The sequence below is a fragment of the Phacochoerus africanus genome, chromosome 11 (assembly GCF_016906955.1).
Source record: "Phacochoerus africanus isolate WHEZ1 chromosome 11, ROS_Pafr_v1, whole genome shotgun sequence".
Lineage (NCBI taxonomy): Eukaryota > Metazoa > Chordata > Mammalia > Artiodactyla > Suidae > Phacochoerus > Phacochoerus africanus.
The window spans coordinates 91,953,652-91,971,889 of record NC_062554.1 but is presented as its reverse complement, the minus strand read 5'-3'; the positions used below and the strand labels follow the sequence as shown (position 1 = coordinate 91,971,889).

Here is an 18,238-nt window from a genome sequence, read left to right as displayed (position 1 = left end):
AACAGAATTGGCTGGATCATATGTTTAACCATTTGAGGAACTGCCATACTATTTGTCAAAGTGATAGTACTATTTTACATTCCTACAGCAGTGAAGGTTTCAGTTTCTCCACACCCACACCAACACTTGTTATTATCTATCTTTTAATATTGCCATCTTAGTAGTTGTGAAGTGATATTTCCTGATCTTGATTTGCACTGCTCTAATGAATAATGTTGAGTATCTTTTCATGTGTTTATTGGCCACTCATATATCACCTTCAGAGATAGATCTACTCAAATCCTTTGACCACTTTAAAATTGCATTATTTGTCTCTTTATTGTTGAGTTGTGATAGCTCTTTACGTATATTCTGGATGGTAGACCCTTATCAGATACACAGTTTGCAAATATTTGCTCCCATTCTGCAGGGTGTGTTTTTACTTTCTTGCTAGTGTTCTTTGACTTACAAAGTTTTACTTTTTTTTTTTTTTTTTTTTTTGCTATTTCTTGGGCCGCTCCTGCGGCATATGGAGGTTCCCAGGCTAGGGGTCTAATCGGAGCTGCAGCCGCCAGCCTACACCAGAGCCACAGCAATGTGGGATCCAAGCCGCGTCTGCAACCTACACCACAGCTCATGGCAACGCCGGATCGTTAACCCACTGAGCAAGGGCAGGGATCAACCCCACAACCTCATGGTTCCTAGTCGGATTCATTAACCACTGCACCATAACGGGAACTCCCAAAATTTTACATTTTGACCAAGTCCTATATATATTTTTCTTTTGATTGCTTGGGCTTTTGGTGTCACATCTAAAAACACATTACCTAATCCAAAATCATGCAGATTCATACCTGTGTTTCCTTTTAAGAGTTTATAGTTTTAGACCTTACATGTAGGCTTTTGTCCATTTTGAGTAAATTTTTTGCATATGATGTGAGTTAAGGTGCTAGTTTCATTCTTTTCCATGTAGATTTTCAGTTGTCTATGTCTTGCTGTCTCATTGAATGGTCTTAGAATTCATGTTAAACTCCAGGAGTTCCTGTCATGGCTTAGTTAACGAACCTGACCAGCATCCATGAGGATGCGGGTTTGATCCCTGGCCTCACTCAGTGGGTTAAGGATCCGGCATTGCCATGAGCTGTGGTGAAGGTCACAGACTCTGCTCAGATTCAGCATTGCTGTGGCTCTGGCATAGGCCAGCAGCTACAGCTCCATTTAGACCCGTAACCTCGAAACCTCCATATGCTGCGGGTGTGGCCCTAAAAAGACAAAAAAGAAAAGAAAAGAAAAAAGAAATTCATTAGCCAAACATATGTGGGATTATTTGTGGATCCTCAGTTCTATTCTGTTGGTCTGTGTGTCTATGCTAGTGCCACATTATCCTTACTTCATTGCCACATTGTTTTACTCACTGTGCTTTTCAGTAGATTTTAAGATCAGGACATGTGATTCCTACAGCTTTGTTTCTTTTCAAGATCGTTTTGGCTATTTGGCGTCCTTTGCATTTCCATCTGGATTATAGAATCAACTTTTCATTTCTGAAAAAAAGGCAGAATTTTGATGGGGATTACATTGACTTTGTAGATCAGTTTGGGAAACATTGCCATCTTAATATTATTGTCTTCCAATCCATGAAAACATGGGATGTTTTTCCATTTATTTTAACCTTGAGTTTCTTTCAACAGTATTTTATAGTTGTCAGTGTACAACTCTTGCATGCCTTTGGTTAAATTTATTTCTAAGTATTTTATTATTTTAGATGCTATTATAAATGGAAATGTTTTCTTAATTTTATTTTCTGATTGTTCATTGATTCTTTTAGACCTTAAGCATAGATTTTAAAGATTAACTTTACAGAGAACCCATCGTGGCTCAGTAGTAATGAACCCAACTAGTATTCATGAGGATACAGGTTCAATCCCTAGCCCTACTCAGTGGGTTAAGGATCTGGCATTGCCGCCAGCTGTGGTATAGGTCGCAGACATGGCTCAGACCCCATGTTGCTGTGGCTGTGGTGCAGGCCAGGAGCTGCAGCTCTGATTTGACCCCTAGTCTGGGAACTTCCATATGCTGCGGGTACAGCCCTAAAAAGGAAAAAAAAAAAAAAAAAACCACAAAAAAAAATTAACTTTACTTCTCTGTATCTGTAGAAGAGAAAATAAAAACAAATTGTCAAGCGCTTCCTCATGTTCAGAGTACATCTCTTCTGAATCATTTTTTAATCAAAATTGTCAGTAGCTATGTCTTTTTTGACAGTATCGTCATCTGTTCCCACAATAAACCATTTCCTAAAATAGTACTCTACTCTTGAAGGGATTTTCTTTCAAATTACCAATAAGTATCCTGCACATTATTTTGTTTTTTTTTTTTTAATTTTGGCCACACTCATAGCATGTAGAAGTTCCTGGACCAGGGGCTGAACTCATGCCACAGCAGCGACCCAAGCCACTGCAGTAACAATGCCAGATCCTTAACCTGCTGGGCCATAAGGGAACTCCTCTTCCACATTTTTAATGCAGATACTTTGCTATTTACCTTAGTTTCATTTTCTTCCTCAACTGGATCAGATGTTCCTGAAGCTTCTCTTCAAAAGCCACAGGAATTCCATGATAAATTGATATCTGACATCTTAACAGAAATCCTGCATGATGCATGAATAAATCACAAGAATTGCCTATGCTTCAAATTTTATCCATTCTGTGGAATTTAGTTTGCCTTCGGTTACATGACTGGCATTTGATAAGCAATTCTTTTGTATACTAAGCTTCATCACTTGGAAGATTTCTCCTTTTTACAGATTCCTGCTTTTTCACAAGCACTTTTGTGTTGTTTTACAAGTATGAATTCTTGTAATTCCTATAATGAATATTTGTTTCAGTAATGTGAAATTTACATCCTACTGTCCATTTTCATGCTTTTCTATGAACAAATTCTTAATTTTAGGGGCACGTTTTACTGCAATATTTTTGAAGTCCTTTTAAGCAGCCTATAAACACAGGTAACTCAAAGTGTTATCAGTATGAATACCTGTGACCAAGTTCATGTAAGCACATGCAAAAACAACTATGTCACATCTCCTTCATGTCCAGCTACAACTACAACACACATTGGTTCAGGTGGTTGGAAATTTTATTGCACAAAATGATGACCAACCATTTTCTTGATCATTGATATCTCAAAATGGTAAGTAACATGGTTCTTAACACAACAGCTCAATGTAACATTTTCTCTGTAATTATGGGTATATGACAGTGGCTGAAGAATCTCTTTAGGCATTCCTTAAAATTAGGATACATATTTACTTCCTCTTCCTTTCTTTATTGACCCCGTCCTTCCTACTCCAAACTTCTCTTCCTTCCTATAAGGTCAGTGATCTCACTGAAAAGTTCTCAAAATGTACTGAGTTGTTCATGATTCCTCCCGCCTAACATTTTGCCTTCACCAAGTCCTACGAGTTTAACTATCTGAGGATTTCTACCTGTGTTCCATTCTTTGTGTCCCTTATGTGGTTAAGGCAGCTGCCATAACTTTCTTATTGGTTTCCCTGCATCCATTTTATTTCCACTGTAGTCATGCTTCACAGAGCCCTGAAGTATTTAAAATGCAGACTACACATGTGATTTCCTCATGTAAAAGGCTTCACTGCCTCGCTGCTATATAAGCATATGATCAAGAATGTAGTCTCTGAATTCAGAAAACTTGATTTTGAGTCACAATACAAATGTGTTATTATTACAAGATAATTTCCAGGCACCTTAATATGACCTCTGAAGTCTTCTACGGCCTTTGCCCATTCCTCTAGTCTCATATCTTGCTTGGAGCTCCCTGTACCTTGGGTACTGTTTCTTCCCTCTGTGCCTTTCTTTGTTCATGCTGTTCCTTGGCAGAGCCTCCTTGGGCTTCTGCTTCCTTGGGCATTCATGTCCACTAGGGTTCCATGCAGTGCTGACTTTCTCTCTGAAACTTGCCTAGTTGTATCCTAACCCATACCTTCTGATTTGGTTTGAATGCTTTTTCTTTGAGCTTTTGTAATGCCCTTTAATTATTATTCTCACTATACTTAACTGCATTTTATTAGAATTTTGTGTCTGTTTCCACCGTATACTAAGTTCCCTATGGACAAGAAGTGGTTTTTATCATTTTAGGATAGAGAACGCATAGAGGTTACCCAAAATTCTGCTCAATGAATGATTTCTAATAAAATTTGCATCTGTACCATCTGAAGTCTTATGTTGTCTAGACTCCATATCAATATAATTAAAACAAAACCGATCCTTCTTGCTGTAAAACAAAAATCCATCTGCTCCTGATGACTAATTTATTTGAGCTAGGAACTACCACTCTCCCATTCATCTGGCCTAGAAAGTTTCATTAACTTTGACAAGTTCATTCTTCCCCATATCAATAAATTCCCTTTAAAATATCACTATTGGAGTTCCCACTGTGGCTCAGTGGGTTAAGGACCCACTGTCTCCATTAGGATGCCAGTTCAATTCCTGGCCTCACTCAGTGGATTAAGGATGCACATTGCCACAAGCTGCAGCGGAGGTCACAGATGTGGATTGGATCCAGTGTTGCTCTGGCTGTGGTGTAGGCCAGTGGCTATAGCTTTGATTTGACCCCTAGCCCGGGAACTTACATATACTGCAGATGCAGCCATAAAAAGAAAAAATCCTTATTCAGATTTTAATATACTTGTTGTTTTTTAATCCACTGCAGTAATTTTACATGTGTTTAGGTGTATGTATATATGTACATTAGCTGCTGTTGATATTGTAATAATCAAGAATATTTTGTAATAATCACCTTAATCCTCTGCCTTAAAACAGTTTTGCTAATTTCCTTTTATAATAATAGCTGCACAGCTGAAGTCACAATGAACATAACAATATTGGATCCTTGTGCACTTTTTTTTTTTAAAGGGCCACACCTGTGGTATATGGAAATTTCCAAGCTAGGGGTCAAATCACAGCTACAGCCACCAGCCCATACCACAGCCATAGCAATGCCATATCTGAGCCACATCTGCAACTTATACCACAGCTTGCAGCAACACCAGATCCTTAGCCCGCTGAGCAAGGCCAGGGATTGAACCTGAACCTAGTTGGGTTCATTTCTGCTGAGCCACAGTGGGAACTCCAGATCCTTACACACCTTTAAAAAAATTTTTTTTTTTTTTAGCTATGACCCACGGCATACAGAGGGTCTCAGGCTAGGGGTCGAATCAGAGCTGTAGTTTGCAGCCTACACCACAGCCACAGCAATGTCAGATCCAAGCCACGTCTGCAACCTACACCACAGCTCACAGCAACTCTGGATCTTTAACCCACTCAGGCCAGGGATAGAACCCACAACTTCATGGTTCCTAGTCGGACTCATTTCCACTGAGCCATAATGGGAACTCCAAAATTTTTTTATTTTTAAAAGAAGTGTTGGAATGAAGCTTCTTTTGGCTTCCTCGAGGGGACCACGCTGCCCTGTGTGCTCCATATCGTCAGCATTTTCAGAAACCAGCCATAGGTTTTTGAAGGCTGGGATCTGTGGATCCCCCCCATGCTTTCTTTCCTAGCTATGCACTAAGCTCTGCTGTATGGTTTGTTTCCTTAGGCTAGAGCTAAGGACTTGACGTGTCTTGCCTTCTTTCCCCACTTCAACTTTTCGTTTTGGGTAATTTCAAACCTATAAACAAAGAACAGGAGAGTGAACACCTGTATCTACTTTACCTAGATTCACCAGTTGTTAACATTTTATCACACTTGTTGCTCTATCTTGCTCTTGTGTGCATGTGCTCCATCTATTTACTCACATATCCATGCTTTCTCTTTTGCTCCATTTGAAAATAAACTGCAGGTATCATGACACTTTATCTCAAACACATGAACATGTATCTCCTAGGGAGAAGGATGTTTTCTTAAAAAGCCACACCATTACAATCTCAGGAAATTTAGCCTTAGTACAGTATTACCTGATAATTATTGAATATTCTGATTTCTCCACTTTTCCAGTAATATCCTTCAAGGTTTTTTGTTGTTACTGTTGTTGTTGATGTTTTAGGTCCAAGATCCAATCAGGGATCACTCAGTATATTTAGCATTTAATCTCTTTGGTGTCTTTTCATCTAGCAGAGTACACCCACCCCAACTTTTCTTTCTCTCTCACTTGACATTTGTATATTTTAATTGCCCAAGCCAATTATTTTGTTAAATGCCCCCAATTTAGATTTGTCCAATTCTTCATCATTATTATACTCAGGTTAAACATACTTGGCAAGACTATAACATAAATAATGGATCTTTGTCATAGTATCTTATCAGGAGGTCACCATCACTTTTGGACATTGAGAGACACTTAAAAAGCTGGCTCCTGTATCCTTTTCACATTCCAGTAGCCTGTCACAGCTTCCTTACTTTGTATAAAACAAGATGTTCTGAGTTGCTTTAGTATATTTCATGCCCACACCTAGGATAGCAGTTTCTCCAAGAAGTCCTGTGTAACTATGTTAGATATTAAGTCTTACAATTACTGTGTGATAGTCTTTGGGGGGGTTTTGTTTGTTTTTTGGTTGTTTGTGGGTTTTTTTGGTTTTTGTTGTTGTTGTTGTTGTCTTTTTGCCATTTCTTGGGCCGCTCCCGAGGCATATGGAGGTTCCCAGGCTAGGGGTCTAATCAGAGCTGTAGCTGCCAGCCTACACCAGAGCCACAGCAACGTGGGATCCAAGCCGCGTCTGCAACCCACACCACAGCTCTCGGCAATGCTGGATTGTTAACCCACTGAACAAGGGCAGGGATCGAACCCACAACCTCATGGTTCCTAGTCGGATTCGTTAACCACTGCGCCACGACAGGAACTCCATCTTTGGTTTTTAATTCAATGAATTTTATTATATTTATAGTTGTACAACCATCATAAAAACCTAATTTTAGAACATTTCCATCCCAAGCGCCCACTCCATCCTTCTCCCCCACCGCCTGTCTCCTTTGGTAACCATAAGTTTTTCACAGTCTGTTTCTGTTCTGCAAATAAGGTCATTGTATCATTTTTTTTTTAGATTCTACATATAAGTGATAGCATATGATATTTGTATCTCACTGTCTAACTTCACTTAGCATGATAGTTTCTAGGTCCATCCATGTTGCTGCAAATGCTGTTATTTCATTTCTTTTTATGGTTGAATAATATTCCATTGTGTATATATTCCACATCTTCTTTATCCACTCCTCTGTCAGTGCACATTTAGGTTGTTTCCATGTCTTAGCTATTGTATATAATGCTGCAATGAACACTGAGGTGTATATATATTTTAGAGCCATGGTTATCTTCAGATAGATGCCTAGGTTCTATTTTTAGTTTTTTGAGGAATTCCATACTGTTTTACATATTAGTTGCACCAATTTACATTCCTACCAACATTGTAAAAGGGTTCCCTTTTCTCCAGACCCTCTTCAGCATGTATTGTTTGTAGACATTTTGATGATGGCCGTTCAGACTGGTGTAGGTGGTACCTCACAGTAGTTTTGATTTGCTTTTCTCTAATAATTGGTGATGTTGAGCATTTTTTCATGTGGTTTTTGGCCATCAGTAAGTATTCTCTGGAGAATTGTCTGTTTAGATCTTCTGCCCATTTTTTTGATAAGATTGTTTGTTTTTTTGATATTGAGCTGCAGGAAGTGTTTGTATATTTTTGAGATTAATCCCTTGTCAGTCACTTCATTTGCAAATATTTTTTCCCATTTTGGGGGTTGTCTTTTCATTTTGTTTAGGGTTTTCTTTGCTGTGCAGAAACCTTTAATTAGGTCCCATTTGTTTGTTTTTGTTTTTATTGTCATTGCTCTAGTAGGTGGATCTGAGAAAATGTTGAAGTTTATGGGGGCAAGTATATGGCCTGTGTTTTCCTCTAAAATTTTTATAGTATCCAGTCTTATATTTAGGTCTTTAATCCATTTTGAGTTTATTTTTGTTTATAGCATCAGGGAGTGTCCTAATTTCATTCTTTTACATGTAGCTTTCCAGTTTTGCCAGCACCACTTAATGAAGAGACTGTCTTTCCTCCATTGTATATATTCTTACCTCCTTTGTCATAGATTAATTGACCATAGGTGCATGGTTTTGTTTCTGGGTTTTCTATCCTGTTCCATTGACATATATTTCTGGTTTTGTGCCAGTACCATACTGTCTTGATGACTGTAGCTTTATAGTATAGTCTGAAGTCAGGATGCCTGATTCCTCCTACTCCATTTTTCTTTCTCAGGATTGCTTTGGCTATTCTGGGTCTTTGGTGTTTCCAAGCAAACTTTATTTTGTTCTAGTTCTGTGAAAAATGACATTGGTTAATTGATAGGGATTGCATTGGGTAGTATAGCCATTTTGACAATATTGATTTTTCCAGTTCAAAAGCATGGTATATCATTCCATCTGTTTGTGTCATCTTTTTTTTTCTTTCATCAGCACCTTATAGTTTTTAGAGTACAGGTCTTCTGTCTCTTCAGGTATTTTTATTCCTAGATATATTAAATTTTTTTGGATGCAGTGATAAATGGGATTGTTTCTCTAATTTCTCTTTATGATCTTTCATGGTTAGTATATAGAAATGCAGTTTATTTTTGTGTATTAATTTTGTATCCAGAAACTTTACCAAATTCATAGATAAACTCTAATAGTTTTCTGGTAGCATCTTTAAATTTTCTAGGTATAGTATCATGTCATCTGCAGACAGTGATAGTTGTACTTCTTCCTTTCCAATTTGGATTCCTTTTTCTTTTTTTTTTTTTTTTTTTGGCTTTTTAGGGCCACATCTGCAGCAAATGGAGTTCCCAGGCTAGGGGTCAAATCACAGCCATAGCAACACAGGAGTCAAGCCACATCTGTGACCTAACCACAGCTCACAGCAGCACTGGTTACTTAAAACCACTGAGTGAGGCCAGAGATCAAACCCACATCCTCATGGTTACTAGTTGGGTTCATTAACACTGAGCCACAAAGGGAACTCCTGGATTCCTTTTATTTCTGTTACTTCTCTAATTGCTGTGGCTAGGACTTCCAAAACTATGTTGAAAAGAAGTGGAAAGAGCAAAAATCTTTGTCTTGTTGTAATCTTAGCAGGGATTTTTCAGCTTTTCACCATTGAGAATGATGTTAGCTCTGGGTTTGTCATATATAGCTCTTACTATATTTAGGTAGGTTCCCTCTATGCCCACTTTTTGTGGAGGGTTTTTATCAGAAATGGGTGTTGGATTTTGTCAAAAGGTTTTTCTGTATCTACTGAGAGGATCATAAGGTTTTTATTCAGTTTGTTAATGTGGTGTATGACACTAATTGATTTGCAGTTACTGAAGAATCCTTGCATCCCTGGGATCTAAATCCTACTTGATCATGGTGTACAATCCTCTTAATGTATTGCTGATTTGGTCTGCTAGTATTTTGTTGAGGATTTTTGCATCTATGCTCATCAGTGATACTGGCCTGTGATTTTCTTTTTTGTAGTAGCTCTGTTTGGTTTTGGTATCAGGGTGATGGTGGCCTCATAGAATGAGTTTGGGAGTGTCCCTTCCTCTGCAATTTTTTGGAATAGTTTCAGAAGGATTAACTGTTCTCTAAATTTTGGATAGAATTCACCTATGAAGCCATCTAGTCCTTGACTTTTTTTTTTTTTTTTGTCTTTTTGCTGTTTCTTTGGGCCACTCCCACGGCATATGAATGTTCCCAGGCTAGGGGTCGAATTGGAGCTGTAGCCCCCGGCCCATGCCAGAGCCATAGCAATGCAGGATCCAAGCCGCATCTGCAACCTACACCACAGCTCATGGCAACGTCGGATCGTTAACCCACTGAGCAAGGGCAGGGACTGAACCTGCAACCTCATGGTTCCTAGTTGGATTCATTAACCACTGCGCCATGACGGGAACTCCCTAGACTTTTGTTTAAGTTTTTAAATCATGGTTTCAATTTCAATATTTGTGATGCGTCCATTCATATTTTCTATTTTGTCTTGGTTTAATCTTTGAAGACTGTACTTGTCTAGGAATTTGTCCATTTCTTCTAGCTTGTCCATTTTATTGGCATATAGTTGCTTGTATTAGTCCCTTAGGTGCCTTTGTATTTCTGTGATGTCTGTTGTAACTTCACCTTTTTCACTTCTAATTTTATTGATTTGAGTTCTCTCTTTTTTTCTTGATAAGTCTGGATAAGGGTTTGTCTAATTTGTTGATCTTTTCAAAGGACCAGCTTTTAGTTTCATTGATTTTTTTTATGGTTTTCTTCATTTCCATTTCATTTATTTCTGCTCTGATCTTTATGATTTCTTTCCTTTGCTAACTTTGGGGTTTTTTTGTTCTTCTGTCTCTAGTTGCTTTAGGTGTAAAGTTTGGTTGTTTGAGATTTTTTCTTGTTTCCCGAGGTAGGCTTGTTTGCTATAAACTTTCCTCTTAGAATTGATTTTGCTGCATCCCATAGGTTTTTGGATTGTTGTGTCTGTTGTCATTTACATCTAGGTATTTTTAATTTCCTCTTTGATTTCTTCAGTGATCCATTAGTTGTTCAGGAACATGTTGTTTGGTCTCCATGTGTTTGTGTTTTTTGCATTTTTTTCTTGTTATTGATTTCTAGTCTTATAGCATTGTGGTTGGAAAATATGCTTGATATGATTTCCATTTTCTTAAATTTACCAAGGCTTGATCTGTGGGCCAGAATGTGATCTATCCTAGAGAATGTTCCATGGGCACTTGAAAAGAATGTGCTTTCTCCTGCTTTTGTATGGAATGATCTATAAATATTAAGTCCATGTGGTCTAATGCATCATTTAAGGGCTGTGTATCCTTGTTGATTTTCTGTCTGGATGATCTGTCCATTGCTGTAAGTGGGATTTTAAAGTCCTCCACTATTATTGTGTTGTCAATTTCTCCTTTTAAGGCTGTTAGAAGTTGCCTTATGATAGTATTGCTACTCCACCTTTCTTTTAATTTCCATTTCATGGAACATTTTCTTCAATACTCTCAGTTTGTATGTGTCCCTAGAACTGAAGTGATCTCTTAGAGACAGCATATATATGGGTCTTGTTTTTGTATCCATTCAGCCAGTCTTTGTCTTTTAGTTGGGGCATTTAGTCCATTTACATTTAAGGTAATTATTGATATGTGTGTTCTTACTGCCATTTTGTTAATTGTTTTTGATTTGGTTTTGGTGGTCTTTTTTCTTCCATTCTTCACTTGTTTTCTTCTCTTATAGTTTGATGACTATCTTTAGTATAGTTTTTTATTTTTGTGTCTATCTATTGTAAATTTTTGGCTGAAGTTGTTGGTTTCTTAATTGCCAATGCATCTCCAGTATTCTGCATTCGTACCCTCCTCTTCTCATGATTTCTGGTTTTGGTAGCATATTTGTGTGTGGATGATCTCCTACCTTGTCTATGTGTATGCCTTTACTAGTGAGCCTTGTTATTTGCAATATTTCTTTTTTCTAGTTGTGGCCTTTTTTTTTTCCACCTAGAGAAGTTCCTTTAGTATTTGTTATACAGCTGGTTTAATGGTGCTGAAATCTCTTAGCTTTTGCTTGTCTGTAAAGTTTTTGATTTCTCCTTCACATATGAATGAGAGCTTTGCTGGGTAATTTTTTTTTTTTCCTACTGTACAGCAAGGGGGTCAGGTTATCCTTACATGTATACATTACAATTACATTTTTCCCCCAGCCTTTCTTCTGTTGCAATGCTGGGTAATCTTGATTGGAGGTTTTTTCCTTTTATCACTTTAAGTATATCATGCCATTCCCTTCTGGCCTGCAGAGTTACTGCTGAAAAATCAGCCAATTACTTTATTGTGGTTCCCTTGTGTATTATTTGTTTCTTTTCCCTAGCTGCTTTCAATATTTTTGTCTTTAATTTTGGTCAGATTGATTAAGTTTGATTAATATGGAGTTCCCATCATGGCTCAGCAGTTAGTGAACCTGACTAGCATCCATGAGGATCCATGAGGACGCAGGTTCCATCCCTGGCCTTGCTCAGTACGTTAAGGATCCAGCCTTGCTGTGAGCAGTGGTGTAGGTCGCAGACATGGCTCAGATCCCGTGTTGCTGTGGCTGTGGTATAGGCTGGCAGCTACAGCTCCGATTGGACCTTAGCCTGAGAACCTCCATATGCCATGGGTGCAGCCCTAAAAAGTTTGATTAGTGTGTGTCTTGGGGTGTCCCTCCTTGGGTTTATTTTATATGGTACTCATTGTGCTTCCTGGATTAGAGTGATTCCTTTCCTATGTTAGGGAAGTTTTCAGCTATTGTCTCATCACATATTTTCTCTGGCCCTTTCCCTCCTTTTTCCTTCTGACACCCCTATAATGCAGATGTTGGTGGGTTTAAAGTTGTCTCAGAGTTCTCCTAGACTGTCTTCATTTCTTTTCAGTCTTTTTTCTCTTTTCTGGTCTTCATCAGTAATTTCCACCAATCTGTCTTCCACCTCACTTATTCATGTTGCCTCTTTATTGGTCCCTTCTAGTGAGTTTTTTATTTCATTTATTGCATTTTGCATCTCTGCTTGCTTGCTTAATCTTTAAATCTTTTGTTGTTGTTTCTTTTTTTTCCTTTGGGCTGCACCCACGAGATATGGAAGTTCCCAGGCTAGGGGTATATTGGGAGCTACAGCTGCCAGCCTATGACATAGCCACATCAATGTGGAATCCAAGCCATATCTGCTATCTACACCACAGCTCATGGCAATACCAGATCCTTAACCTACCAAGCAGGGCCAGGGATCAAACGCTCGCCCTCATGGATACTAGTTGGGGTCATTACCACTGAGCCTCAGTGGGAACTCATCTTCTATTTGTTGTTCAGTGTTTCTTGTAATTTATCAATGTTTGCCTCCAGTTTATTTCTAAAATCTTAAATCGTCCTTACTATCACTACTCTAAAATCTTTTTCATGGAGATTGATAATCTCTAGATCAGTTACCTGTTTTTCTGGGGTTTTTTTCCTGTTCCTTTATCTGATTCTTAATCTTTGCCTTCATTTTGTAGATTATGTGGTCTCCTTATTGCAGGCAATAGGGTTATAACTTCTCTTGCTTCTGATGTTTGCCTCCTTGTGGCTGAAGTCGTTACAGGGATTTGCTGCAGACTTCTTGATAGAAGGTATTGGTGCCTGCCTGCTGGTAGGTACAGCTGATTCTTATCCCTCTGGTGGGTGGTGCTTTGTCTCTGGGTATGATTAGAGGTGGCTGTGTGTCTAGGAGGTCTTTAGGCAGCCTGTTTGCTGATGAATGGGGCTGTGTTCCCACCCAGTTGTTGTTTGGCTGGGGCTTCTCAGCCCTCATGGATGGTGCCAGATTTTTCCAAAATGGCCACCTCCAGGGGAGTTCATGCTGACAATTATTCCTGAGACCTTTGCATCCAGTGTTCTTACCCCACAATGAGCCACAATTTTTTTCCCAGGAGATCCTCCAAGACCTGGAGGTAGGTCTGTCCCAGATTCTTATGGAGTCTCTGTTTTGCCCTGGGACATATGAAAGCCTGTGTGTGCCCTTCAAGAGTGGGGTCTCTGTTTCCCCCAGTCCTGTGGACCTCTTGAGCACAAGCCCTGCGACACCCTTAACGTCAAATGCTCTGTGGGTTCCTCCTCCCAATGCTAGACCCCCAGGCATGGGAACCTGATTTGGGGCTTGTAACTCTCACTCCTGTGGGTGAGCTTTTCCAGTCTGTGGATTGCCCATCCTGCAGGTACGGGATTGCTTATATCACATAGGCACTCCTGTCATCTCCATGTGGCTTCCGTCTTTGTCTCTTGGTGGAGGTTATCTTTTTTGGGAGTTTCCAGTCTAGTTTATTGATGGTTGTTTAGCAGTTGATTGTAATTTTGTTGTTTTCATGAAAGAAGGTGGGTTCCAGTCCTCCTCCTCTGCCATCTTAATCCTGTCTCTGCCCAATAATCTTTGTTTAAAAAATTTAACCTAAGTATACATTCTCAAAGAATTGAATACAAGGCTTAAACAGATACTTGTATACCATTGTTCATAGCAGAATTATATCCACTAGTCAGAAGGTGAAAATAACCCATACACCCATACAGATGACCAGAGAAACAAAATGTAGTTTATCCATACAATGGACTGTTTTTCAGCCATAGAAAATGAAGTTCTGATAACATACTGCAACATGGATGAACCTTAAAAATACATAATGCTAAGTGAAATAAACCAGACACAAAAGGGCGTATTTTATGATGCTGCTTATAAGAATGAATCTAGCATGGGCAAATTCATGGACAGAAAGTAGATTAGATGTTTCCAGAGACTGTGGAAAAGGAAAGAATGGAGAGTTACTGTTTAAATAGGTAGGGAGTTTTTGTTTGGGACGTTGAAAATTTTTGGAAATAGTGGCAATAGCTGCACAATACTGTGAATGTAGTTAATGCCACTGAATTGTACACTTAAAATGGTTAAAATGGTAAACTGTGACATATGATATATATTTGCAATAAAGAAAACAATTATATATCTGTATCTGTAATTAGCAGGAAATCTCTTTAAAACATTAGAGGTCAATAATGAATTAGAAATTTGGGAGAGACTATCCAAAGTAATTGCGTTCCTGGGGCATTTAGAAGAACTCTAGAGCTCATTTTGGCCTGAAATATGTCTCTTAAGCTTAAACATTAAAAGGCTTCTTGAAATATCTGTATCTTTTGATCCTGACATAAAATGATAAAAACATGTTAAACCTAAATGTAACAATTACTCTTCCATATGTTTTCCTAGCACCACTATATTTTCTTGTATTATTTTAGTCAGCAAAAACCATGAAGTTAACAGTCATCTTTCAGTATCTGTTCTCATTTTACAAAGGAAGGAACAGGCTCAGAGAAGGTGCCTTCCCCAGGTCCCACAACTATTAAGAACACAGGAGCTCTGCTGTGTCTCAGCACAGTTCTTACTGAATCATTCACTAAGTACATAATTATTTAATGAGTATCTCCTGTGTGCTAACACTGGGAATATAATAATGAACACAATAAATTCCATATCCTTTCTTCAAGAGTCTACAGTTTAATAAAGGAGAGAGCCCCACAACTCTCATATACAGTATGACAAGGTGGGTTATAGTCACACTAAGAACACTGCAGAGGGCTTGTTTCAAACAATATATAATATTCAAGCATCTGATATGTGATTCTGTTTATACTTCTATAACCACATGAGTAAAACCTAAGCCTTCCATCTTCTTTGGAAAACTGCTAATTTTCAAAGACTTTAATTAGCCTTTCACAGCCTCACACCAGCCACTTAGAGCTGATGTTTTGCACACTGTAGGTTCATACATACTCAGCTCTGGAAAGAACTTGTTTTCCTCAGCTGTGGAAAGAGATCTGCCTTCCTTCTTCATAGGCCTCCTTAAGTTCACATGACAATATTCGTGATGCAGAGCAAATGCTGAATAAATGTTTATTCAGTAAGTGAATCAAACCCTCCAACTGAATTGAAGCAATTCTGCTTCTACTGCATTACTTTATCTATGTATGGATTTCCTGATACTTCTGTGGGCCTCGGCACTGGTACCATTACTTTCATTTTTTGTTATCCTTTACTAACTGAATATGACCATATTCTCAAAAAAAGTTAAACTTTTATTTTTTTGTGCCAAAACATATTTTAGACTTCCGTATCTAGAACTTTATGAGAAGCACAAATAATCCCTCTAAAATATTTAAGGGTAACATTGAATATGATAAAAGATCAAACATGTTGACATATAGATGTTCAACTTTATAGTTAGATATGTTTTGCAGTATTTTGTAGAGTATGTAAGTTTTTAATGCTTTTAGGATCTTATTGCTATCATGCTTCAAGGGCAATTAAATATTTGTTACTTCATCCTAACTTTCAGGTAAAGAAGATACTCCCTCACTACTTGGTCTCTGTGGGTCTCTAACATCAGTGGCAAGTTACAAATCTCTAACAAGCCTAAAATCTAATGACTACCTTGCAAGTCCTACAACAGAGATGACAAGTCCAGGTCTAACTCCATCTTGAAAAATTTTATGTAAAAGCCAAAAGTTTTTATGTTACACATGTTCAATTTACATAAGTTTGACTGCTGGGAAAACCTTTGGAATTTTCTATTGTTCTGGCACATGTCTGGAATTCTATTGCTTATTATATAATTCAGTCCATTCCATGTAAACTTCTGAGTAAAAAAAAAAAAGATCCTGCCATTTTTCATTTTAAACTTCTTATATTTGTCACTGAGGAAGTATAAAATTGAATAGGCTTAAAAAAACGTTCAAGTGATCCTCCAAATTAACAGTCCATTGGCAAATTGTACATATATTTAAATTTATCATAATTACTAGAAACTGAGTTCAGTGTTTTTATTCTAGATGCTTTAGCCAAGTATTTTCTTTTGCTCTTTTATTCAATGATCAAATTTTCTAAAAATGACTTATTTTTCATGAATTTCTTCCTAGGTTCCATTGTTTAAATGCCTTGTCTTTAAAGTGAGGAGGAAGGCTCTCAGCGACAGTTTCACAATGGCTTGTTCAGATTTTAACAGTTATCATTTGGCATCAACTGAACATTCCCCATAACATTTTATAAATTTTGTAGGATGTGTCTTCAGTCAGTTTCTGAATTTGTTAGGGTAATAGGGAAAGTACTTTACTGTATTTTAGGTCATTTCGGTAAAATGATTAAGTTTCTTGTCATTGTTTCCCCAAGATTTTCTTAAAAGGTTATCAGTTTAAAAATTGATCAAGCTTATGCCTCATAAGTTGGAAACATTTCAAAACATAGAACAAATGTTGAAAAAGTATTTTATCAGGAAAGATTTCAGGATCATTTAAGGAATTGAGAAGCTTTTACGTAAGGATCAGTAGGCTAATCACCACACTTAACACTATGTCTGACATCTAGTGCTGTTTTTCTCCCTGGTGTACAGCAACAAATTGTGTCATGTGTGCTTCACAGTTTCTATCATTAATCATGCCCTAATCTCATTTTAAAGCTGATGCTACTGTGAAAAACTGCTGCACTTCTACACTGTAAAAAATGTTTTCTTTAAAAAAAAAAAAAAAGCTATGAGCTGTCTTTTAAATTTTTGCAAATTTTGGAACTATACATTTGGTCCCTAAAAATTCCACTGTATTGAGAGAGAAAATATCTGAAGTATATTTTCTATAATAACATGAGGAAAAAATGATCAGTTGTGCCAAAGAAGTTTTATACATTGTTTACATGAAGAGGCTTCTACAATGCCTATTGGGGACTTCATATACTTATTTCTATTTGTTAATAAAACATTACATGCAAACTTAGTAGTTTTGACATATAGAAAGAATGTTCCTCCTAAAATATTTTATTGAGAGGAGATAAGCACTTATCACAGTCATTAGTAATGTGGGAGAGTGGTGAGTCTCTGCAATATTTAGAGCTTTACTCTCATAATTTGGAATTTGAGACAATAAATAGTAATAAAAGGCTAGTCTTATATGTAAGACAGGTCAAACAGTGTCATTTTAGGGACAAAGGAGGCCTGGGAGCCCTTAAAATAAATTATCTTAGATGTACCAGAGCATATTCTGAGCTTTATTCCTTTAGCTTAAGGCTTTAGTACTTGTAGTAATGCAAGTATTCTTGAGAAATGGTACCTTTAATCTATTCTTAATTCTGTGTACCCTATTGTGAGGTATCTAAAGCAATCGGTAAGGAGTTCCCATCATGGCGTAGTGGTTAACAAATCCTACTAGGAACTATGAGGTTGAGGGTTCAATCCCTGGCCTTGCTCAGTGGGTTAAGGATCTGGCGTTGCCAGTGAGCTGTGGTGTAGGTTGCAGACTCGGCTCAGATCCCACGTTGCTGTGGCATAGGCCAGTGGCTATAGCTCCAATTCAACCCCTAGCCTTGCAACCTCCATATGCTGCGGGAGCGGCCCAAGAAAAGGGCAAAAAGAGAAAAATAAATAAATAAATAAAGCAATCAGTAATAAGCACGGAGAATGGAAGGAAGGTTTAAATGAGGACAATAGAAATACTGGGAGGAGGGAATGAGAAATGGTTTAAGGAGAGGAACTTCAAAAATTTTAGGATGGCTTTAAGCACAATTGCTGTTTTGCTAACAACTATCAGAATGTTTAAATGCTTTCATACATGGTCCACTCTCAAATGACATTTATTATCCTTTAGTAATTTTAAAAAATCACTATTAAATTTTTCCATTCATTTTTATAATATAGAAAGGAAATAATACAAGATCCCATAATTGATAAAAATTTTTCAAATTTGCCCAATG

General features: G+C 37.7%; 1 protein-coding gene across 1 annotated transcript in view; it reads left to right on the top strand.

The window, feature by feature from the left end:
* Positions 1–17,702, top strand: part of RUNDC3B (RUN domain containing 3B) — a 162,062-nt gene extending 144,360 nt beyond the window's left edge. Inside the window, exon 12 of the mRNA XM_047753923.1 lies at positions 15,840–17,702. Coding sequence (XP_047609879.1) covers positions 15,840–15,985 — 146 coding nt within the window. The 3' untranslated portion in view covers positions 15,986–17,702. The remainder of the gene's footprint in view (positions 1–15,839) is intronic.
* The last annotated feature ends 536 nt before the right edge of the window (positions 17,703–18,238 follow it).